Below are 24,959 nucleotides of genomic sequence, written 5' to 3'. Positions count from 1 at the left end.
CAGGCATTGTGATATTTCCAAACTGTGAAATGACATCACTGGTTGCAGATATTTGCCTTAATAGTAGAAACTGCATTTTTGCCAGTAACCTTGACAAGTGTGATATTAGAATTGATCGTTGCTTTTAGGGGCACCTCTTGTGAACTCTCCTTTACCACATACTGCACAAACAAGTATTAAGAATATGATCTTGCTTAACTTCAGCTTTGGTTATAAGCTAGTGAAATGTGAAGCTGACCTCATAGTAATAATGCAACAGGTTGTAAAGAATGGGCTATATGTAAAGAATAGCATGCAGAGCTGTGAGCTGTTGACATGAATGAACATCAATGTTTTTATGAGGCTTCTGAATACAACCAGAATTGGAATTTGAGCCCCTGCTAATGAGAAGCGAGGTTGTAGATTAACTAGCACATAAAGGTGATGGGGGATGTTTCAAGCTAATATTCATCAACAGTGAAAATATTTTCAAATAAGTTTTTCATCTGGCATTCCTGCAAGCCTATATGTACATCTCTACCCGAGTCAGCCACCTCAATGGTAGATACATCCCAGCAAAAATGAGAAAGACTTCTCTAAGCTGCCTAGACACATTTCAAATGCATAAAGTAGCAGACAGCTTTAGTGTGCAGTGTTGCAGAGTCAGAGACAGGTTTCATGAGACTGAATTTATTGCCTCATCCAGGCTCCCCGTCTGATAGTGTCATCCGGACCTCACTGTCAGTGAGCTGTGACAAGGGCACTGTTTCTCAAGTAAAAAAATATCAGCTTCAGCTGGCAGCTCTGGAGGATTCCTGGTCCCTGTAGGAACCCAAGGGGGACATGCGTGAACCATACGGGCTGCGTAAGGTAGTATGTATGGCAGGAGCATTACAGGGACGAGGAGCCTTCCTCCCTACCACCCTTGGCATCGCCTGGTACACGAGGCATTTGCTCCTTTTCTCATGATGCAGTTGACGGTGATGTTTGTTTAATGCAGTTACGGCTGCCCTTGCGCTTCTGTGCTTCTCCAACCGCAAGCTCACAGAAGCCAAAGTCCCTGTACTGTCCATAATTTTTTAATAACCTTGGTCAGTGGCTAGTGCTAATAGTTCTTGGAGTCCTCATCTGAACGCACAGGTTTCTACCATCTCTCCATTAGGCAGTGGCAGATTCTTATCCAGCATTTAGCTCATGACGGTCGTAATAAAGGAAATTGTCTGGCAGCTCCATGGAGCCTCAATCTTCTGCAAAATATTTAGGGAATGTTTGTTTTCCCTTTCACTATACATCATCATCTGTTTATCAACATTTAGGGAGCATGATGATGTATTCTGCAGTTTAATGACCTGAGTCATTCCACTTAACTTACCTTTTGAGCCCTTTTCCTTTCATATATATATATCAGTGCGAAGTGTTTTGTAATGCTCTGTAGGAGGGAAGCTGAATGAAGAGAGATGGCACTGTGTTTTGCCGAAGGTTTTGTTTAGCTGCAGTATTTCTGCATTTCAGCGTGAGTATATATGACTGTGTAGCTCAGCAGTCATGACTTAGCAAGGCAGCCTGCCACTGTAATGACAGCCAGTACTTGCTTCCCCTCCCTGTGGCTCTCGCCGAAACAAATATTCTTCTATACCAAGGTTTAGGATGCTTCAAGCAAATCTCAAGAAGTAAAAGTCACTATAATATTCTCCAGGGTTTTGATTTCATGGTGGGTTATTTTGGTTTTGTGTGTGTGGTTGGTTTTTTTTCCTTGTCTTTAATACTGGCTTTATATCCCTGCATTAGTGCAAAATACCTTTGGTCTTCCTAAGTATCACTTTATGACATATCAGCCCTGTTCTCAAAATGGGACTGTTTTATTCCTGCTATTGAGTAGACTGACTTAAATTCGCCATTTCTGGCAAGAACGCGCACAAAATTTCATCTCAAGTGAAATGTGGGTAGTTTCCTCCTCTGTAATTTCTCTGGAGGTGTGTAAATAGGAAGAGACTGTGTGGGCCAGTGGTGGAGACAGGAGACTGGATTCTATTCTTAGATTTGCTATGGACCTGCAGTGCATCATGAGATAAATCAGAATTCAATCACTTTATCTGAGTAACTTCTTATTTAAATGTATTTCCTACAAGGTTATTGTGCAGTACTTAGCACTGTTGGGTATTTCTCCTATTTGGAATTGTTATAATTCTATTTTTTTTTCTTACTTTAACGTATTACATATAATTTTTATAATGAGGAATAGTATGATCAGAAACAAAAAGAGATATGAGGCTTGTCATAGTGAAAATATAGATCTAGACCTTGTCCTAATCTGTGTGTGGTAACACACGTGCACACTCTTGTTCTCCTGAGAGCTGAGGGATACAGTCCTCTGAAAGCAATTGTCATAGCTCTCCTGACTGAAGTAGAAGCTATTATAGTTATCAGTAAATGAAGAGCTGCCCCCAAAGACCAAGGCAGTCCACAGGAGCCATTGCACTAGTTCTTTTCCATCAAAACCTCTAACTTTACATTTGTAAATGCCGTATTATCTCTAATCTGAGGTCACTCCACGCCGGCTGTATGGAACAATGGTCACCAGCAGTTCCTCATCTTGCACCTTAATATAATTGTTATTAATTAATACAGTCTCTCTCATTACGGTTGTAACAGGGAACCAGATAGAAATGCAACATCAGCAGTTAGGTAATTGCAATGTAATTGAAGTTTGTCCGTTTGCGGGGGTGCAGAGCTGGGAAAGGTGAATGGGCAACAGCAGCCTCTGCTAAGAGCTGACTGGAGGGGAGGAGAAACACCACCCTCATCCTCTTTCTTCCTCCCATCATGATACTGTTTGATTGTCTTGGTTTGTAAAAAGATTTGAGCCAACTCCTGGGCAGCCCCGAAAGTTTAGGAATCAGTTCTGCTCCTGGATAAAAGCGAAGTCTAGCCCATCACGTGCTACACCAGCATGTATGAAATGTGGAAACTGCGCTGTAATATCCTCCTGGCCTGGAGAGCACTGCAGTGATTTACTTAGCTGCAGAGATGCAAAACATTTATGTTTGTTGCTGCTGCTGCCTCGAATCTGCTACAGCTATGCACCTTTCTGAAGAGTCTAGTACTCCTTTAATTTATTTCTGGTTTTCAGGGGAAAAGGCACCAACTCGGGGCTGTTATTGTGTAGGTCTCCTGTTAAGATCTTGACCTCAAGCCATATGACTAGTGTCCTAAGGGGGACTACTGAAGTAGCAGTTTGAGCTAAAAGGCTCTCAATATCCTTGGGACTTCTGGCAAACCCAGCACTGAGCCCTGGAATTGGTAGTGAAATTCCCACACTGTGCTGTGAACATCTTTGGAGGGAAAGTATATTGGTTTCAAGAAGAATTAAATGTGAAAAGTACAATTAAAAAATATTGTCTTATCGTAGCAACCAAAGCAGTTGGGGGTTTTTTTGGTTGTCTAAAAAAAAAAGCTGCACTGATGCAATAAAAAATGACACAAGAGAATAAATGTATCAAGTCGTTATGGCAACTGAAATATGTAGGTTGGAATTTATGTATCCAGAACTTACTTCTATGTAAGTAAAATAAACATTATCCTTGCTAATTAAAATATCATGCAAATATTATTTAATTTAAAATCATTAGTCATGTTTTCTCTTACAATTAATGACTGACTTTCTGTTTTCTGTTTCCAAGTATTTGCATTTGCTTCCAGCTGTGGTCTGCTTGTATTTTCAGGGCAAGATTGTGATTTCACTAATGTGGGCTTAAATGCAGAGGGACTCCACTGCAGCTAATGAATAAAATGTATGCAGATGGGCACAACTGGAATCGAAGCATGTGCTTTAACATGTTAGTCTTACTGCAGCTGACCTTTCTGCTCGGAGGGGCTTTTGGCAGGTGTCATCACTCCCTGCTTGATGGGACCTCCCTGCAGCCACAGCTCCCTATCTCTTCCCCCAGCTTGACACAGTGCACATGGAGGTCCTTCCAGAGCCTGTTTCTGCATACAGCCTGCCCTCTTCAGCTGTAAATTTAACTTCCAAGATGTTGTATGATAGCCAATTCTAAATGAGCATTCATTAATTATGTTCAGCCTTTTAATTTTTCTAGTCCTTTTCCTCCAGCCTTCAGGAGAATTCAGTAATAGCTTCTGCTTTATTTGAAAGAAATAGATCTTTAATATCCCAAATTACTCTTCATATTTCATCTTCATGTGCAGCAAAGTGCAGACCGATGGCTGAAAGGTAAGGAATGGGCAGAATGAGTGTCAGAATCTGAATCCCAGTGAGCTGAGGGAAATGCATTTATTTGTTCAAAGTTTTCATCTCATTCACTCTCATGTTCAGAGGCATCTGAATTTGCCCTACAGCGTTTGGTGTTGCCGAGAACGTTTTGGAAAGCAGTCTATCAGGGTAAGAACTCAGCCGTACATATGGTAACTGTCTCCATTTCTTGTGTGGATAGCTGCCTGGCATGGAGCTACAGCAAGGGTGGGTCTTTGCCCGAAAACCGTAGCCAGTCTGTCCAGTCTCATCCTCATGCAGCTGAACTGTGAATCATTCCTCTCTTCATCCTTGCGGCAGGGTCCATCTTTGCAATGCTCTTTTTGCTCAGTTTTCCTCTTTGCCACATGCAGCAGCTCAGCATGTCCTTCCAACCACCAGTATTTGGTGTGCCAGGTCTGAGCAGGGGAAATAAGATATATGAGCAACAGCCCTTGCAAGGTTTGTGTTTGCGAGGACTTCGGTCGCTGCTCGAAGCAGAGCCCACCACTGTCTGACCTCAGTGATGCTCTGCTCCCTGCAAAAGGAGACACGGGAGTGCCTTGGTTTGGACCCCGGCTTGAAAATAAAGCTCTGCGTGAGTGACGCTGGAGACGGAGCCTGGATCAGCAAGATGAAGCTCCCGGGTGCGTCTTCTGGTCGGTCACAAGGCTGGAGTTTGTGGAGCCAACTGAGTCCCGCCAGCTTCATCCGAACTCTCTGTCCAGGAGGAGAAAAGCTGAAGCATGAGGTAGTGTCTCCTCCCTGCTGGAATTTCCTGCCTGGAAAGTCAGTTGTCTTACCCCAGACCAGAGTGACAGCGCACTGGATAATTACGTGATATGGATAATCGGGGAGATTGGCTTTGAGCGTAGGCTTTGTGTTAGCCCAGCCGAAGCGACGGTACTGAGTCACTGGTAGCTTGGAGGACAGCTTTTAGACGGGTGGTCAAATCTGTACTGGGGATGAGCAAATGCAAAGTTTGCTAGTGACATTCTGACATCCAGAAACACACCGAGAGCAAGACTTGCTTTTGGGAGGGTGGAGCAGCATTAAATCAGATCCTGACCTTTCTGAAACAAAAGCCTGCAGCCACATAATTGTTCCTGAGCTCTAACACTCTTTAAGCCTGCCATAAAATCTTCTGAAAGGTTGAATCTATATTAGCTAAAATGGAATCATAAAAAACCCAGGGTAAAATAAATATTAGTGTGATATTTATGCTCACTTCCAAATACAGTAACTTAAAAAAAAAATCAAACACTTGTGGTGCGATTTGTATGGTAGAATCCGTGCCCAAATGTATACTTTTCTTTTCTCCATCACATTTACTGGTCATGTTGGGAAGACTGGTACAGAAGGTGACATTCTTACAGGACTTAGCCATGAGTCTTGTAGCAACCTGCAACATCACCCTGACTTGAGACAGCTGCAAAGGCTGAGCTAATGCCATGGGATGTGGAGCAAACCTTCACATCTTCAAACAATGAACCAGAAACCCTAATGTGAAAATAGAAACAAAATCCTTTCTGACGACTAAATCATTCAACTGGGGATGCTGAACCATGCTTTTCTAAAGGGCTTCAGAAACACTTAATTAGGCACCTTCTTTTTTTTAAAGGATTTTGTGGACAAGAAGAAAGCTCTTCTATATTATTTCTGGACTGAAATTTAGACTCAGCTGAGGAAAATGAAACTGCCTGGCTTCTGTGGGATTATATTTCCGATTTTAGTTTCTAGCATGGCCTGCTCTGGGATTGTCTGAGTTTTCAGTCATCTGTGATATCGGTGAAAGTTAATTCCTGCCAAAAAATTTGCTGAATGACATTTCTTCCTGTAATAAGGACTATAAGACGCATAGAAATAGGACTAGCAGGGTACAGAAAAAGGAGAGCACATCTTATGGTCTCTAGGATTATTTCACTACATGGCACTGCAGGAAAAACTCTTCAGGTCCCCAGTGATGCTTTGTCTCCCACAAACTGTCCAAGATCTGCAATGTCTTTTTTTTTTCCCCCCTGTTGTCCAAGATTGTCAGCAGCAGGAGCCAAACCTGAGATGCTCACAATACTTTTAGGAGAGCTGTTAACTCTGCCTAGGTATGGCCGAAAGGTGCAGCCCTGGGTGGACGGATCGGACGCACAGGAGGTGTTCTTGCTGTTGCTGGCACGTTGTAAAGGATGAACTTGAGTCCAGGTTTAGTTCACACGTGGCTTGAGCAGAGCACGAGCAGGCTGTACCCTGGCATAGAGGTGTGCTGCTTTCTTGGCTAGTGGCAGTATCTTGCTGTGCATCTCAGTTCAGCTCAGGTTGCTTCCTACTCCAGCATAGCTGCTAAATGAATTAATTTACATCAGTGTCCTGTAAAATGGATAATTCCAGCATATGTCATGTTGCATTTTACTTTCTCCCTGTAGCTTTTTAAATATTCTAATGATTTTTTAAAATGCTTACTTTCAGAAAAGTTAATTGAATAAAAGCAGTATCTCTCAGCACTATATGTTCCTGGGAGCATTTGATTACCAAGATGATAGATTTCCTGACAGATATTGGCATCCAAAAGTTAACAGATCACTGGTTTGTTGTTTGTTTTTTTTTTTTATACCTTTCCTTTCTTAATGTAAATCATTTGGGGCAAGCTGGCATTTATCTACAAGCTCTCATGGGACTGGAGCAGAGCCACCAATTCGTGATACAAAATGCCAAAAGAAGTCTCAAATCAGCTTCTGTTTTGAATTTTTCTCTTTAAAAGCACACAGGAGAGCATTCCCTAAGCTGCCGGCTGTAGGAGAAGGTGCATTAGCTCTCTGAACCCTAAGGCAGTTGCAGATTTATTTAGGCTCAAGGGCTGTAGCTCCCCTACACTCTCACCCGTGCTCCTGGTCCCTTTGCGAAGCTGATCAGCATTTTCCAGACACAGAGTGGTGTATGTGCCCTAGAAAATATCCCATACAGGTGCGTGTGTAAATAAATTCAAAGTCCTGGCAGCAACATGGAAGAGCAGAATAACGTTTGCATGTATGTTTCTTTTTTTTTTTTTATATTTTTTTATATTCCCAATGTTGGCCCTCATTCCGAGAGGTAAACATGTGATAACTATTGTGGATGGTTACAAGTACCTCCTATTGATATATTAGGTATAAATTCTGGAGCCATACAATAGACTGGAGAATTCATCCACTGTTACAGGGTTTGGCTGCTATAGGAAGACCTCCTGGAGGAACTCTTGGAAACCCCATATGCCATAATTGCCTATGAGGGCAGATGCTCCTTCTGGCTGGTTGCTGGCTCAGACATGAACTGGAACATGCTGCCTGCTGAAAGTGGAACCAGTGACAAGTCTTTCATAATTCATAACTGTGTACTTTGGCAAAAAATAATCAGCAAGAATTTTGTTGATGGTTGACTGTGTCAATTGTGCATATCCTAATAAGCTACCAGAAAGATGTGTTATAAGCACAGAAAAGCCTTGCTGAGCACTGTTAAAATTAGATAAAATGAACAAGGTAGCTAATGTGATTACTATTGTATTAATAAACATTTAAATAATGCTGTAAGTTTGCACAATGAGAGACATTGCCCTGAAGAGATTACGGTCTAAATAGTCCCTGTTAATTATAATCTAAATCGGTTAGCATTAATTATACACAAAATTGGAAGATTGCTTTTGGTGTGATATATGATTCTCATGGTTACTACCCATGTGAGCAAAGTTACCAAATGAAGTTTTAATCTGCTTTTGCAACATTTGCTTGTAAAATCTCTTCTCTTTCTCTGACCAACTTGAAGAAAATAATATTTTCTTCTGTGAACAGGGAGATAAAATTGTTCCAACTACCAGACTTCTAGATACAGGAGTCTAGACTTTTGTCAGTAGTTTTAATTCAAGCTTGAAGTCATTATTTCCAGAACCTCCTACAAGGACGTACGAGCATGGTGCATGCGCTCCACTGCGTTCCTACTGGGTCACGCTGGGGCTGCCAGTTCTGCTTCTCATAGTGACCGGCACGGTTCAGGAATAATGAGGTGTTGCTAAAATACTTCTTTTGCATGAGTAAGCAGCTTTTAGATGTAAAGCGTACAAATAATTTTAGACAGGGTAGGTTTTTGGTTAGCTGCTAAAGAGAGGATTGTATGTAATCAAGAATAAGACTCAGACCCAAGAATGCTAGTTTTTAATAAATCTGTCACAACACACAGCAAGTATCCTTTTTGCCTCTTGCATTATACGGTCCTATGTATTTCATAACACAAAGTTAAATGACTATTGGTTTTCAGATGGATTGCTAACATACTTTGTTCAAGTTTGGGAACCATATATTATTCTGCTAATGCTTATTGAACCTTAATACACTGGAACAGAGAGAAGTTCCAGATTTATTACAATTACTCTTGAGCTGTTTGTACCCTCCTAATGTCCTTGGTTTGCTGCTCTTCACAATTAATCTGTGACCCATTTCCCTAAGGAAAACAATTGAAACATTTCATAGCATCTTATTACATTGTTTTATGTTCTTTCAAAATATTGGAGTCAGCTAATGGTGAAAAATTTGAGGGGAAAAAAAGTATGTAAAATATAAACAAACTGAAGTTCCTTATCCAGTTTTGCAGCTGCACTCATTTGATAAATGCTACCATACAGGCTGTAGTTTCTGCTGAAAATTGTCAAACCCCTTTTGAGAAGTTGCAGAAGCTTAGCTCCTTTAGGATCAGGCAGAGTTTGGTCTTGATGATTAGAGCAAATAAATAATGTATTGATTTACATAGTTTATGTTGTTGCCTGTAAATAATAACAATGGAAAAGACTTGTGTCAAGTATTCAGAGAAAGCAAAGATGAAATGAAAATTTTTATGCATGCTTTTTAGTTCCTTGTAAAACAAATTTTCCCCTCCTGAAAGAAACACTTAGGGAATTGCTTGGATTTCCTGTAAGCTCTGACGCAAGATGCAAGACCTGAGTTCAGTTCCTTGCTGTCCTGCATAAATTTGGCCTGGTTGCCTGGCTATCCCTTCCAGATTAGAAATGGGGGATATGCAACACCCTTCGGTGACAAGAAACAAGCTGAAGGAATGCATGGTTCTCCATGACTGCGAGTGTGTTAGAGAAGCTAAAACTTTAGAGAGGGCATGCGTCGAGTCCTGCGTGCTCAGCCCCGTGCAGTGTTGAGCTGCTGGGCTCGATCCAACATTTAAACACATTCTTTATTGGAGGACAAGACTAATGCCATTTGTTCCAGTGAAGTTAAAAGCACGTGTCTAAGTAGTTGCCTGGATTGGGGCCAGCATTCAGTCTTTTGCTGGACGGAGCCCTAAATAAACAATCTAGTATCAGAGGAGAAAACATATTTGCACATGTGGATGTGATTTGGCTGTTTCTGTGGCACTGGGTTGTTGTTTTCTGAGTTGTGCTGGCAATGGTTGGTCTATTTAAAATGCTAACAATTTCTTGCCTGTTGTGTTGAAATTGACTTTACTCCTGGTGCGCAGGCTAAAAAAGGATGGGTCTAAATCACTCATGGTGTCTGTGGTGCTCAGCGCCGACAGATAGAAGACGCTCTGTTTGAATTGACTCTGCTTTCCTGTTCATGCTCTTGCAAAGTGCCCCGAAATTTTCTCAGATCCAAGTTAGTGGCAGTCATCGTGTTTCATTCAAAGGCTAACTCTTCAAGCGCATTTTTGCAGGGCAGAACATTGTAAACAGAGATGTCGTTTGTAATATTTATTGTCGTAATGCAAAATCTACAATAATGTATTAGATTTCCAGCAGGAAAATTGAAAAAACAAATATAGCCTTTTGCTATATCTGCTATTAAAGATACTATTTGAAAAAATACTATGTGTTTTATGAGGGTTTTCTGTAAGCAATATAAGACTGAAATCTGTGTAAATGAAGGAAAGGTAACAAAAAAAGCATTTGAATTTAAAAGATTCGCAAATATGGCTACTACGCAAGCATGAAACCCTTTCAAAAATATGTCACTTCGGAGAATGTCATGAATTAACAATGAGAAAACAAATCAGGTAATTCAGTTGGTGCTGTAAAGAGAGCTATTCCTGCAGCTGCTCCAGAGGAGAAGCCCATTACCATCCGCGGGCCTTTTTGGCAGGGCACTGATTTCCTTCCTTATCTCTGTGTTCTCATGCTGAATGCTGCAGAGCGCCTTGAATGCCTTCTGAAGTCAGCTAGAGATTATGATAAGCATCATCTTGTAGATTTAGCCTATTAAGACTTTCACAGACTTCCATGAGAGTGGCTATAAGATTAAAACCCAGAAGTTTTTGTATGACAAAACACTGAGGTGAAAATCTTATGTATGAGCCCCATCATATTTATCTGAATTCAGGCTACCCTTTTGTATGTGCACGCTAATCTTTACATTTAAGTGTAATAGAATTCTAGTGCACATCTCAGCTACTTGATTTGATTTTTTTTTTTTCTTCCCCCCTCTCTAGTCTGCAGCTTCCAATGGATCAGAAGGATCTGGACAATGTGGTGAACACAATAAGGAGAACCAGACTTTTGAAAATTATGTGGTAGACATGAAGACAAAGGTATGGTCCACTCTTCTGTGATGGAGAATGAAATCCTTATTTAGGCAAGTTTTGCTGGAGGTGAAATGTGTAGAATATATTGAATTTGAGCTCCTGCAGTCATTTTTTTGGCTGGTTAATGACTGCATGTACATTACCACGTTTGAATGAGGCTTATGGCTGCAATTTATTGCTGTGCGTTACTAGCCTTGTTCATGTCATGCTGTCCTAGGCAGGATGTACTTTTTACTTTTCTGTAGAAATGTTGTTAATATTGGTGATGGTTCTACAGGATTGCTGATCTCAAGATGTTTTCATTTCAGTGTATTTTTGCAGACCAAGGTTTTGCACAGTTAGTAAATTTTATTCAAGGTGTTTTCAGTCTCTCAGTGTGCATTGTAGTTTATTTCTGGTCTGGAGTCAGTATGGAAGAATATGAATGTCAGCAAAGTGATGATTTTTGTATGGGCAGTCTAATGATACCTACCATAAAACTACACTGAATAATACACCTAGCAATACGAGTTCATGGTTGTGGTAAGGGGGTATGTTACACTTCTCTTTGTAACAGTCTTGCTTCTTGCTATGGTGAAGTTGTAAGTGTTTCATTATAATATCTCCATTATTTTCATAGGTTCACAACTTGGCTGGAACAATTCTCTTGGGCTTATATATTATTATGTAGACTTTCAGCCTTGAGGTCATTGTGTATTTTTTCTTTTCTAAGTGAAAGAAAATTATTAAGTTTTCTTTTAAACTTAGCAAGCTGGAAACATGATGAAAAGAAAACAGACATTAACTGGGTTGGCATGGTTATGTGATACCTTGTAGACTTCAGCGAAAGTTGTTTCTAACAGTGGAAACTTGCAGATTATTCCTCTTGTCTAAGGCTTTTCCATTTTTGGAAATGGGCTTTGTTTACATTTCTAGATCAATTTCTCTGTTCGTTAACTTTTCAGGATCTAAAGAACTAATTGTCTAGCATGACTTTCTGAGTTTCTCGTGTTGTTGAGTTCCCGGTTGATCAGAAAAACTTTTGTACCGTGTAGGACCGTGGTGCTATTTGAGAGCTGAAATACAAGAACATGTATACTCATTTATGGAAGAAATTATTTCCCCAAGGCAAGGAGTTATCAAAAGCTTGATATATACCCTAAATATATTGTGTCCATGAGGATGTTGTAGAAATCACGGGATGTAGTGGATCTCAGCTCAATTTCACAATGTGTTTTCCAGTATGAATGCCCAACTGAACAATGCACCATCTTCCCTACTTAGAGTCATGATACTGCGAACTCCTGGACTCAATGTTTCTCCATCCGCAATTCTATGTACCACATTTTCATGCTGTTTGTAGCTCTCCAGCACAGCGTACATGAAAGTAAACTCAAAAAATTGGCAATTCCATTGCCAAACTCTAAGACATTAAGAGCTGTGAGGTTTTTTTAATTCAGTTCCCAGTACCATGGGATGACGGAGAGCAGATGTTTTGTTGTCATTTCCTGGAACTTGTGGTTTAGTGTGTCACTTCATTTGAAAGAGTCATTTTGTCTGATTTCTTTTTCAAGTGACTGTGCTTGAGTGTCAGGGCACGCTGCTATGACAGTGACACATAGCTATTTAGGGCTGGCTACATGTTTAAACATATGCACCAGAGCTTTTCAGTTGCTGATGATCAATTGGTTGTTAGATTTATTTCCCCAGGCAGAATGCTCAAGAATTAAAATGAACTCTTCTTTCACTCTGGATCTTGAGAGCTGAGAGCCACTTCAGGACATATTGTCCTTGATACTGTGAGTTTCTATTGCAGAGCGTCCCAGCCCACATAAAGCCAGTGGAGCATTTGTAACTGAAGCACTTCTATCTTGTTCTGAATAAGGGATTTGTGGGAAGCAAGAGAAAACAATTATGGCTTTATATGGGAAATAATAGATACATAAAACATTAGGCATAATTTCTAAATTAATGAAGGTTGCAGAGCTTTCAAAAGGCTAGCTTATCCAAGGCCCTTCAGAGCTGTAGGTTGGCTCAAGGACCTTTCCCCGTCTTCTGCTCCACGCTCTGTGATTATGAATGTGCATTTCCTACAACCCTACAAGCCATAGTCTGTTCCCACCTCACTGTCTTCTCACAGACCCCTAAGATGGTGAGTTTGTGGGAATGAGACTACTAGAGAGGTTGCACTGTCTCCATCTTTGGAGATTTTCAAGACCAGGCTGGATAACGGCCTGAATAACCTGATCAGACCTCACTGCTGAACCTGCTTTGAGCAGCAGGTTGGAATGGAGATCTCGGGTCCTTTCTGTTGTCACTTATCCTCTGATCCTTTGATTACACTGACTCCTGGAGAGGAAGGGAAGCAACCACCCTCCTGTCTCGCTGAGCACCCTGGAGGCAAATGACTTTACACACCACAGGGTGCAGCGGCCAAGGGCCAGGTATTACAACAAGGCCCTCAGCAAACAGGGCCAGCAAAGTGCACGTTGTCTATTAAATAAACCAAAAATCACTTTTTTCCTTGCTTTTGAGTGCTGGGGAAGTGCTTGGCTAAAGTGGCGTGAGTTCCCATGTGCTGAATAAAAGCTGGGCATGTACTTGGGGCAGGAAGAGAGGGAATCCCCTCCACAGCTGTGAAGCAGAAAACAACCTTTTTTTCTGTGGCTGTTGAGCCTGGGGTCATCGTGGCTGCTTGGGTACGGAGTCCTGGTGATGAAGGAGTGGAGCTGCCTGTCCAGTCTTCACGTCTCCCTGTGCCCATTTTACCATCTACCTGCAGGGCTCAGAGTGGCAAGGTCTGTGCTTCCCTACAGAAAAGAAAATTGTCTTTTTCTTTTCGTTGAGAAAGCTACCAGCCAGAGAAGTTGGTCAGGACTCCAACATTGATTGTGCTAAATAGCAATGAAATTTGCCATGCAAGGGAGAAGGGAATGATTCCTGCTATAGCTTCTGCCTGAGACTCTCACGGGCCTGAGGCCAGTTGCAGAGCGGCTGCTGTTAGGGCTGCTGCAGTCAGGAGGGGCAGAATTGCTAATTCGTTCATCTTTAAATTAACACCAGCACTCCTGGGCTTCTGGTTCAGCCTGGGAACTGCATTAAAATTCTTAGCAACTAAGGTATACAGAACTTCACTCCTTCTGAAATTTGTATTAACTTCTCTTCCTGGCTGAAGCAGGATTTATTCTGACATTTCATCTGTAATATAGCTCCTAACTACATATCCAGGATCTGCAAGATTAGTAGTTTCTCTTTTTTTTTGTGTGTGTGTAGCACAAGCCAGTCCTAATAAAGAGGCTGTCTCATGAGATTTTCCCTTCTAGCATATAATTACTCAGATAACTTGTATGCTGGTGTTAACCTACTAACTAACCAATTGTGATACACAGCAACCTGGCTGGAACTGGGCTCAAGTGGTATAAATGAGCTCTGACCATAAAGACATAAGTTAATGACTACATCAGTTGCCCTCTTGGAAGAGACGTAATCAGGAAAGTTTTTATTTGTAGCTTGTTTGGGTGCAATATAGGACCTGAGAAGAAGAAAGAGAATATAATGCCATGTAAAAGACTGGCAATTTAATACCGTCAACAGGTACTCTATTGTACACAATTTAAGATACATAAGGAGTAAATAAGTCTTTCTCCACTCCATTTGTAAGAGTTTGTGTGTGTTGATGTGTTTTCTGTGTAGGTGCATAGAGCTCTAAATAGTCACTGGCTGAATTTTGCAACATGCTGACATTACTAATGCTGTGTTAGCAGTCTGGTAGATATCTCCTTTCTTAGTGTCTATTCCAAAACTTGGAGACCTAGTACCTTTGTTTTTCTTAATTTCTACTGTTTGAATCAGAGGTAATAATGAAGCCTGTTTTGCTTTTTTTAAAGAATCAGTTTCTCTTTACAGTTTTTGCTCTATAATATTTGGGTTTCGAAAGAATTTAAGAGATGTTTAAAAAAGGTGTGTCATGAAAGACTTAAAAAACCCCAAGAATCCTTCTCATTGGTTTTAGGTTTTACAGAAGCTTGCTTTTACAAATATTCAGTTCAGCTGGATGTTACAGGCTCTAAATATAACCACCTAATTAAACCTTATGCTTTGGTTATCCAAGTGGAAGTACCTGGATACAGTGAAGATTTTAATGCCAGAAAGGAGCATTAAATTGTCCAGTCTTAACTGCTGCGTTATACAGACCATCACATTTCACCTGCTCACCTCATATTGTTTGTTTTTGTATGACTTAAAAATACACACCTTGGTAAAATTAGAGGAGAAGGAAGTAGTCACCTGGGTAAGTGGTTTTCAAATGGTGGTCCGCAGCACCACTGGTATCACGGTGGGAAATAGTTGTTATTCGCCTGTAATAAGGCTTCCCAAGAGTCAGAGCTCATCACAGAGGTTATTTTTGACCATCTAAATCAACTACGAGCAACTATAAACCATCTCTTTTCACCCCAGATGGCTGCTTCTCAATTTGTTTGTTTTTTGGGTCAAGTCTTTCTATAGTAGATTTCAATCATGATCATATGTACAGATAACACAAAGGCTGGAAGAGCAGAGGAAAAAATAGAACTAAGCAGCAGTATGACCTGCAGAAATTAGAGCAGAAGGAGATGCTGCTAATGAAGGGTAAAGCAGTGCCAAGGCTCTGAAAATCTTATACTTGGGGAGAAAAAAATGATTGGAGAAACTATCAAGTTGGAGGAAGAAAATGAAGCAGCTCAGGCTCTTTTGGGGGTTTGGGATGGGTAGTTGATAAAAAGGAGGAACTGCATCCCTGGGAGAAACACTGGAGACCCATCTCTTCCCATAGTGCAGCCCTGACTTTGTCGAGTCAACAGTAGATGTGTGTTAGAAGCTATGACCAGGAGCTCTGGCCACCAAAAGGAGCCCATGGAAGGATGGAGCTGGGGTCTGTGTCCCCAAAAGCATGGGTCTCTGGGGCTACAGGAGATTCTGAAGGTAAAAAGTATGTGGCAATATTTCAGGGACCATGCTGCTCAACGATGCACTAAGCTTGGGTAGCACACGGGCAAATCTGCCTCTTAAATGCTCATTGTTGCATTTTATGGAAGGAGGTGACACTCAGAAATTGGAGGAGTGCAGGAGGAGCTTTTAGGTACTTGATGGAGCCTGATTTTCCCAGGCGCACACACGAGTCACATTGTTCACATAAACAGCCTCAAAGGGTTCAAACCCTCTGTTTTTCATATAAACTGTAAATAGGGTCATGAATTCACTGGGACCAGCTCACAGGAGTAGAGTTACTTGCAAGTAGAAGCATTTACAGATCATGCACTTAGAGACCAATTTCAAAATATATCCCCATATGCCAGTTTTGAGTATGATACGAAATTTTACAGCCAAGTCATTAGGTAATTATATGTATGGAAATATTTCACACCTTACTAGATCAGCTTGAATCTAGGAATTGGAAGAGAACAAACTGTTGGATGCTTTACATCTAAGTGTTAAAATATCTCCTGATTCTGGAGTTGACTGAGTTCCCTTTTACCCTATCATGCCTAGAGCACAAGCGCAGCTTGGGTTAGACCATCTTAATGGGTTAATTTGTTCTTAAGGAGACGGTTAATTGGTTCTTACTTCAAGGATGTTTGAAAGTTCTCTGTTTCATATAATCCATAGTTTAATAAACTTGTCTGCCTGTTTGGCTACTGGACTAAACCTCAGCAGGGACAAAACTTGGAGGTTCCAGTGCAGCCTGTAAACACAAATCAAGTTTGTTTTGTGCACATGTGGTTGCTCAGAGTGAGTTAAAGTTTTAGACACAGTCGTAAGTGCTCTGGAGACTTTCCTTTTAAGATGTTGTACCCACCAAAACTTTAATAGTTGGGAGAGGATTGGTTGCTCTCTGACCACATATCTGATTCACTATGGATTTTGTAACTTTGGTAGCAGTGACCTCATTTTGGCAAAATAATGTGTGTCATTTACTGAGCCTCTTGCTGCTTTAGCAATCACAAGAATATTAGGGTTATAGCCTGAGTAATTTATGGAAGAGAGATGACTCTTAAATATCCTTTTATTTTCTTGGAAAGGCTTATTTTATTGAAAACATATTTTAGCTCTGAGTGAGAATGAGAGATCCTCAGCAAAGCACCCAGGGGGAATTGTGCTGTCCAGTGTGTTGAAAAGGTAAATTGTAATGTATGGGTGTCTAGACGTTTCCTCTTGTTGCTGTCAACAGTCCAGTTGGCTGTATTTTTTTTTTCCAGTGAATAGGAGCATTGATTTTCCTCTCTCTTTGGCCAGAGCTTTCATTTTACATATCTTTCCCCTTCTGTGTCTCTTTCTCTCTCCCTCCCTCTTTCTTCTCTCTCTCTCTCTTCCTCTATCTGTAAGAGAGGGAAGACTTTAAGAGCTGACAGCGAGCTTTCTAACTCAGAATGATTCATGTAAGACACCTGAAAGGCAAGCTCTGCACCAGCATCACTGCACGAAAGGTAGGGCTTTGGGGGCTAAACAATCTGTAAAACTCTAGGCAAAGCATACAGAACATGAGATAAATTGATTAAGTCTGCGGATCTGTCAAAGATGCAGAAAAAGTTTGGGAGAGAACTTAAGGAGGTTTTAAGCTCTGTTGTTTGGGGTGCTTTCTTCTAATTAAAACTTTGATGTATTTTTCATAAGTGGGGAAGAAAAAAGGTGCCCTTCTGTAGCTTTGAATAATGTATATAATGTGGGGTTTTCTTTCCGTGGATGGTAAACTATAATTATATTGCTGTTGTGCTTCACAAACCTGCGTGCATGTGTAAATAAGCAATCCCCGTTTTTTTTCCCCTGACTGATTATTTTCTGTTATACTTTCTGAAAGTTCGCCTTATCCAGCTGTTATTTATATTCACTTCCCGAATCCGAATCTGACCTAGTAATTCTGAGCGACTGTAGATGTGACGCATGAGCTCTCGCACACACCTTAATGTTTCAATCATGCACTTCAAGCAATATGCGTTTGTAGGAATCATGCTCTTAATAAAATCCCTTACAACCCAAAGCAGTTGTTTTGGCAGGGAAGTGACAGCACTTTGATAGATGGGCCCGATAGTTGTGTGTGTTGTGCTTGCTTGGAGTTCGTAGGAAAGAGGAGGGAGAGAGTGAGCGAGAGGGGGGAGGAAAAAAAAAAAGACAGGGAAGGAGAGAGCGAGAGGGAGAGAGATTGAGAGAGAGAGAGAGAGAGACTTGGCAAAGGAAATCTTATGGGTATACTGAAACAGCAGATCAGAATTGTGAAACCAGAGCCAGGGCTGAAATGTGATGCTTTTGCTCTTTTGTGCTTGTTGTGGTTCTCATCTTCCCATTTAGAAGGCTGCATGCCATTCAACAGAATATTTTGATCACAGATTGAACAATGCAGCAATCAAGCCTGATAAGCCACCTGGAAGTTTTGCTTGAGACGATTTCTAGTGGGTTTTCTGATCCCTGTGAGCATCATGACTGCCTTTAGCATTGTGGAGGAGGACTCGAGTTTCTTATGAGGGCCCCACTTGGAAAAGCAGGCTGTGCAGATTCAAGCCTCCGGTTCTGTTCATGCTGTTCAAAAGCCTTTCCTCACCCTTGCTGATTTGTTTTTATGATTTACATACACTCCTGTGGAGATTTACAGAATGGATTGTCTGTGCATTGTCACAACCAAGGTAGGACTGGAAACATTGCTGTTATGTGTACATATTTCTCTGCTGTTTTTCTGTTCCTGTAATTAAATAGATTGAGCATGTACTGTGTCAGGTTGCAAGATAAAGTGATAAATAAGCTTTGCTTCAATGAGCATTTTGTTCTCTTTTTCCATAGATCATGCAGTTTGTTTCTGTATCACTTCCTAAATGATATGTAATTTACTTATTTTTACTAGCAAAAGGAAAATGGTTTCATATTTTATCTTAGCCTATGCTTGTGTCTATTAATATCTCTAGCTACTAGAGCACTTTCAGAATACATGGTATAATACACATATTTTCTCAGCTTAAATAGTTTATTCTGTAAACTAAAGAATAAAAAAAAAAAGGGGGGGGGCATTATATGGGTCCTAGGATTTTAAAGAGGCCAATCAGATGTAGTTTAGATAGTCATGATGTTTCTGATTGGAGAGATGCAAGTTTCTTGTGGCTTATTGTGGCTTTTTGGGGGAAAAACATAGCTTACTTTGCATCTCTAGGCCTGAAAAATAAAAACGCCTTGATCCCAATTCAGCACTCTTATACAGACGTTAGATCTAACCTGACTGTTTAGGAATGGTCCTTCTAAATAATTCTCTCCAAACGTGCACGTAAACAATTTTTTATCCACAACAACAGTGGCAGGCTAAGGACTTTGGGGTTAAGGACACTTCCCGAGTTAAGGACAACTCCTGTCTTAAAACTCTAGAGTAGGGATAAGCTGAAAGATTCTTTGAGATGTCCTCAAACTTAGCAAACTAACTTAATATTAAATGATGGGGAGATTATCAGGGAACACCCTTTCTGTTACTACAGGACAGGCAGCTCACCACATGTTTGTAACTGCACTTGCACATAGTGATAGTATTTATAAGGAGTAGTTACCGGGGGAAGTCCAGACATTGGGATGCAGCATAGTTGCTCCCTGTTCTGGTTTATTTTTGATGAATTCCACCATTTCCATAGGACTTGCAAAATTCCTGGGGTAGCCAGAACACCTGAAGGCTGCGTAAATGATAAGGCAAGCCAATGGTTAGCACTGTCGTCACCATTGCTGTGATTTTTTTGTGTAATGGCCATGCAGAATGGGGACCACCGTCCGTCACAGAGGGAAGGGCAGGAGGAGACACCCCAGGCACCCATGGGCAGCAGCGAGGGGTGGTGGGTGGCCGCCGCGGAGAGCAGGGAGCGCGGTGGAGCCACGGAAACAGATGCGAGCTGTCATTCCCTTCTTGCCGGTGGAGAAAACCATATGGGGAAAGAACAGGAGGTGAATGAGGCCACAGAAGGAGCGTACGTACCTCCTGTTCTTTCCAGGTCCTTCTGGCTCCCACAATCCATGCTGGATCTGAGACTACATCCCCAACCTGCCCCGGAGCAGGGTGCCCGTTGACGCAATACCAGCGAAAAGCGCCCAGCAGCAGCGGTGCAGCACCGCTGAAGAAAGCTGGGATGCAGGATCGTTCGATTGACACTCCCAGAGGTTGCTTTCCAATTGAAAATAACCAGGAAGGTTGAAAAAAAGCTACAGTTAGCCCTACTTCTGGGTGTCTGGTGGTGCAGCGGGGACCTGCAATCGCAACCGTCCTTGGCCTTGAGAGTTTGGCAAGGAGGTGTGTAGTAACTGGATTGGGACAGGGTCATGAGTCTACTTTTAAGATGGTATAATTGGGAGAAGGTGGTGGCCCAGTGCCTTTTTTTTAATATGTGAAGAGACACCGCTTTATTTCTTTTATGAATTGGTGATGAAAGTTTCCACTGAACATTTTCCCAGGGCCTTTTGGGCAATAACAGATGTAGACTTACCATCGTCTCACTACTGCTGCTGCTCTGAGCAGTGCTCCCAACTCCTTCTACACACCATATTTTTCCTCCCAGATTTTCTGTCTCTCGAATCCGCTGCTAAATGGCTGAAATGATCTGAAAGTCAAGCGTATGAGCCTCAAATATTCAACTGCAGATATTCAGTCTTTGCTGCCAACTTTGATGTTGGAATGCGATAGGGTTGTGGATTGTAGGTGACCTGCTATTTGGATGCATGTGGGAACACCATATTAACATATGTAACTGAGCTGAATAATAGCAAAAATCTAGTTGCAGAACACTTTCATATTGCAAGGGCTTGAAGCCAAATAAATTACAGTTGATTTCCTCATCTTGTTTGGTGCCATATTTAAATAGCTGCACCAGTGACATTAGATTGTACTGATCCATAATCTGCTCTTACTTGCTTTGTTGTGCATTGGAGTAACTCCACTTCCTTTAAACGTACAACATTTTTATGGCATCTGTTTATGCCAATTTTCACAAATATAGTAAGAGCAGACCTTTTTCAGAATATGTGAAATTTTTAAAAAATTCATTTCAATAACTATGAATTCTACAGAGCAACAGTATTGTAATTTTTGGCCTCAGATCTGTTAATTGTCCTTATTTAAATATCTATTTGTCTGATTTGTGCAAATAATTACCATTCTCATTCTTGGAAAAGTGGACCTTAATGTCAAGAGGGAGTAAATACATCAGTTTTATTCTTCAGATCTTATAAATAATAAAAAGGGAGTAAAAGATGAATGCTATTTAAACTGCAAAAGTTGAACACTGTTTAAAAAGTTGACATTTTTAACACTTAGTCATTAAATTTCGTCTGGAATTTTCAGTGTTTCCAGTCTATAGAAAATGGCATAAATGTCGTGGTGGAGTGAATATGCCCTTGTAGGTTATGTACAATGGATCTAAAGATCCTGCTTTGAACTCAATATGGTGACAGATGCCATCTAATAAAATCTATTTCTGATGTGCCTTGCCAAATCTTAAATCCTACTGACACTATTTTTTCAGCCAAAATGCAAGATATGTTTAAGATAGATTTAAGATATTAATTTGTACAATTTTTTCCTTTCCTTTTTTACTTCCTTTGCATTTCCATGCGTTTCTGAACCCAGGACTTAGGAAATGCTGAATCAGCCAAGGAGGACTTCTTATGGTCTCCTAGTTTATTTTAATTGATCATATTCCCAGCATAGCTTCTTTCTTTCACTGTTGCATAAAGCACATTAATTTGTGGCATTATTTTATCATTAGGAAGAATTCAGTACAAATAAAAGCTTGGCTCAAGACTCCATCCCAGCGGGAGCACCGGGAGTTTTTGAAAAGGACGAACGTTCCCACCGCGCCTCCCAACAGTCAGGGGCAACGTGCTGTCCTGTCCCCTAGCTATCGGCTCTCCTTCCATCTTTCTGCCTTTCACAGAATTATGAATACAACAGTAGCTGCTGCTGGTGAAAAAGAAAATAGATAGCTCTGTGTTGCCTGACAAGACTCACTATAACAGGGGCTGCTTCACTGAAACCCCCAGTTCTTGGTGTCAGGTAGCTTAGAAAAGATGATCAGCTTTCCCTGGAAAAAGATACCAAAAGCTTTCTGGCCCTTGTTGCTACAAGGGAGAGCTTAGAGGTGGAAGCTCTAAAGGTTTAAAACCCAGAAGGCCAATGAAGGGAAATCAAAATGTAGTTTTCTTTTTTAAATCTCATGATTTCAAGGTGTCAGATTCAGGCTTTTTGCTACTTCCAGCTGACAATCACAGCACCAAAAAAAAGAGAATTGAATAATACCACAAGTGGCCATCCTCTGTCACAAGCAGGGCTAGCTAAAGTCCTTCTCCTAGGACAGAGATTTTAAAACTTCCTGGGCAACCTAGTCTAATGTTTTATTATCTTTAACATTAGTAATGGCCCTAAGAACTGTCAGTGTTGGTTGCCACTGGTGTCGCCTCTTATTTTGTTTGGGAGCTGTATTTTGAGGTTTGCTTAAAATCCCAGATTTTATCACCTGAAAGCTTCTGTGTTTTGAGAAGATCTTGCAAAGATGTACACAAAGACTAGATAGACACCAAATAAAGTAATCCCCATTTATTCACAAAACCAGAGAACTGGCCACCTTCAGACCCAGGGAAAATGCCCAGCTTGAACTTGTTGGTTTTGTTAGCTACAAAAATAAAGTTCTGTCATCAAAATGTTGAGAATTCTGCAACAATTACTCCTTAGAGATTCTTGTTGCCAGCTCCACTTAACTCTGTAGTGGCTTAAGCCAGATCACTCACTACAGAGGTTCCATGTTTAATTCAAGTGTCACTGACATCTGTGGAACCAGACAATTAAATGAAAATGTGATTATTCATTTGAATGGAAAAAAAGATTTTGCATGTTTGGTTGGGTTTGGGTTTTTTAGTTTGTTTTTTTGTTTGTTTTCCAGAGTTAATGAAAGACTCAGTTCATTCCACTAGTGAAGAAATTTGGGGTTTTATTTTCATTTTTTTATTTTTTTTTTAAAGTCTGTGTTAGTCCAGTTTGTAAATTAGCAATATCTCTCTTTTCATGGCTGTCCGTCCAGCACCTTTTCTAAGGATTTATTTCAAGTATTTAAAAGAATGAGATAAAGATGGAAGGAAAACTGTTTTGTAATGGTGCTGGGAAGCAGGGTGATGTGCTTGTTTACGTTGTTAACCCATACCAAGGTTGAATGCGTACAATTCTGACTGCCAGGGTTGCCAGGAGCCAGCAACATCTGTCTATCCTGTTTTCTTCTGCTCATCCGGCAATATATTTGGAACAGGAGGCACCAATGTATGCACTTAAGGCAAAAATCTGACAGATGTGTGAGCAGAAGTCTCACTACATGCAATGGCTGTGGAAAATAAGAAGCCACTGCGGTCAAGTACGGGACCAACATCTGGCTTAGACCCTGGGTATGGTATGACTCTTCTGTAGGTGTCTCCCACTGCACACATGCATCACCCCACTTTGCAGCATGAAGTTAACGGTAAAGCAGAGAAGAGCTGTAAAATTTGCACCTTGTCTTTTTGTCAGCATTAGTTTGCTTTTCCCCATAGTCCCAACATGGAAGACAAGGCAAAATTCAGAGCTTATCCTCCTCAATAGCACTGCTGTGAATCTGAGTGGGGACTTGCTGTGTCTTGGCTAGTTGACTTTGAAACTACCAGTCTCTATTAAGTATATCATTATAAATCCCTGTTGATGGTGTGCTGTGCTTGGGGGAAAGCAGGGGCAGCTCATGTGTCCCAGTAGGATGCTGTGGCTTCCCCAAGTGAGGGGGAAACACTCCTTCAGCATTTAGCCAACACAGTTGATTCCCAGCGCCAACCCAGTTGATTTAAAGGGCGGTTTTAGAACTTGGCTGAAGAATGGAAAAATGTGGAAGTGGTACCACTGGAGTGACCTCACTGTTCCAGCCTCTCTAATTCAGAGCAGTGGCAAAATGAGTCCCAAGGTGCCCTGGGAAGGGCAGGATGGTCAATCAGATCAGATCATGTCTTCTGCTGGAGGTGGAGTGTAGGTCCACACGCTATTTGCCAGCTGTTGGTATTACTTTGCAGAGGTGAATCCACTATGAGGTTAAGTTCGATTATTGATTATGGTGGTCTGATGCCAGTATAAATAGATAATACTTAGACTATTTAATTATGCTGAAGTGCTTTTGTAATAGGCCTTACTGAAGAAAATAGACCTGTCCCCCCCCCCGCAGTTATATTGTGTGTTAATCTGAAAAAAATCAATATAGTTTTAAAAAGTTATATACTTTGAGAATAAAGTTCAGTTTATTTTGTGGGACTTCCTACAAGACCAGCTGTATGTGTCTGAGAGGCTGTAGAGTCAGTCCCAAAATTAGGAAATTATAAAGCTGGGTATAAATACTGAAGTTGAACCAGTGCCTCAGGTGTTGTAGACTGGTATAATCTTACCAAAACCAGCAGAGCTGTAGAGAGCTACACGACATGAGAATCTGATTTAAATTTAGCTGGATATGAAACAAAAAAATAACCACGTTTCTTTGTGCCTGCATATTGTTAATAGTGCTAAATAGATCTGGGCAACATTTGTTGTTTTTTTCTTTGCAAGACTTCAGGCTTTGAATCATTGCAGTTTGAAATCATAAACTGGGTAGCTAAGTTTTTGTGCTGAATTTCCTGGCTATAACAAACTCAAAACAAAGGAAACATAATGATTTCCCTCCAGAGATTCACATTTAGCTAAAATCAAAATCTTTTTCTATAGTCATTATTAGGTGCTGATGAGCACTTCAAACTGTGGTGTTTTCCTGCCAGACCCTAAAAGTGTGATAGTGCTGAATCCATGCAATTTACGTGTAATTTAGTAAACTCTATTCTGAAGTGGTACTCGAGGACAGCTTTGATGACTATGGGTTGGCTGCTGGCTAAACTGCGCAGTCTTAGAAGAGCAGGAAGATCCTTTTCATTGATTACCATTTATCTTAGCTGGAGAACATACTCATAGATGTCTGACAGATGGGGAGTGTTATCTGAGTATTTATTTCAAATCTTTATTTACCAATGTTAAATTTTGGAACAATTATTGTAAGCCTCTAGCTTTTGGATTTCAAACATTATGAATATAAACTGATGAGACGTGTTGTCTTTTCTAGAAAAAAAAAATATCATTTTTTGGGGGGAGTCTCAAGAAAATTACACAGAACAAACCAATGTGCATTGCATA

At 40.8% G+C, this 24,959-nt stretch overlaps 1 protein-coding gene across 20 annotated transcripts in view; it reads left to right on the top strand.

Moving 5' to 3' along the window:
• DLG2 (discs large MAGUK scaffold protein 2) overlaps nucleotides 1–24,959 on the top strand; it is a 1,018,165-nt gene that overhangs the window by 131,598 nt on the left and 861,608 nt on the right. For 12 of the 20 annotated variants that reach the window (XM_069808461.1, XM_069808464.1, XM_069808465.1 and 9 more), the window contains one exon: nucleotides 10,682–10,780. The exons of 4 other annotated variants lie outside the window; for them this stretch is intronic. In XM_069808461.1, coding sequence (XP_069664562.1) covers nucleotides 10,682–10,780 — 99 coding nt within the window. Of the gene's footprint in view, nucleotides 1–10,681; nucleotides 10,781–17,911; nucleotides 18,409–24,959 lie in introns of those variants that run through there. 4 more of the 20 variants (XM_069808484.1, XM_069808485.1, XM_069808478.1 and 1 more) reach the window with 3 other exon arrangements.

This window comes from Haliaeetus albicilla, chromosome 20, assembly GCF_947461875.1.
Source record: "Haliaeetus albicilla chromosome 20, bHalAlb1.1, whole genome shotgun sequence".
NCBI classification, from domain to species: domain Eukaryota; kingdom Metazoa; phylum Chordata; class Aves; order Accipitriformes; family Accipitridae; genus Haliaeetus; species Haliaeetus albicilla.
This window is presented reverse-complemented; position numbering and strand designations above follow the sequence as displayed.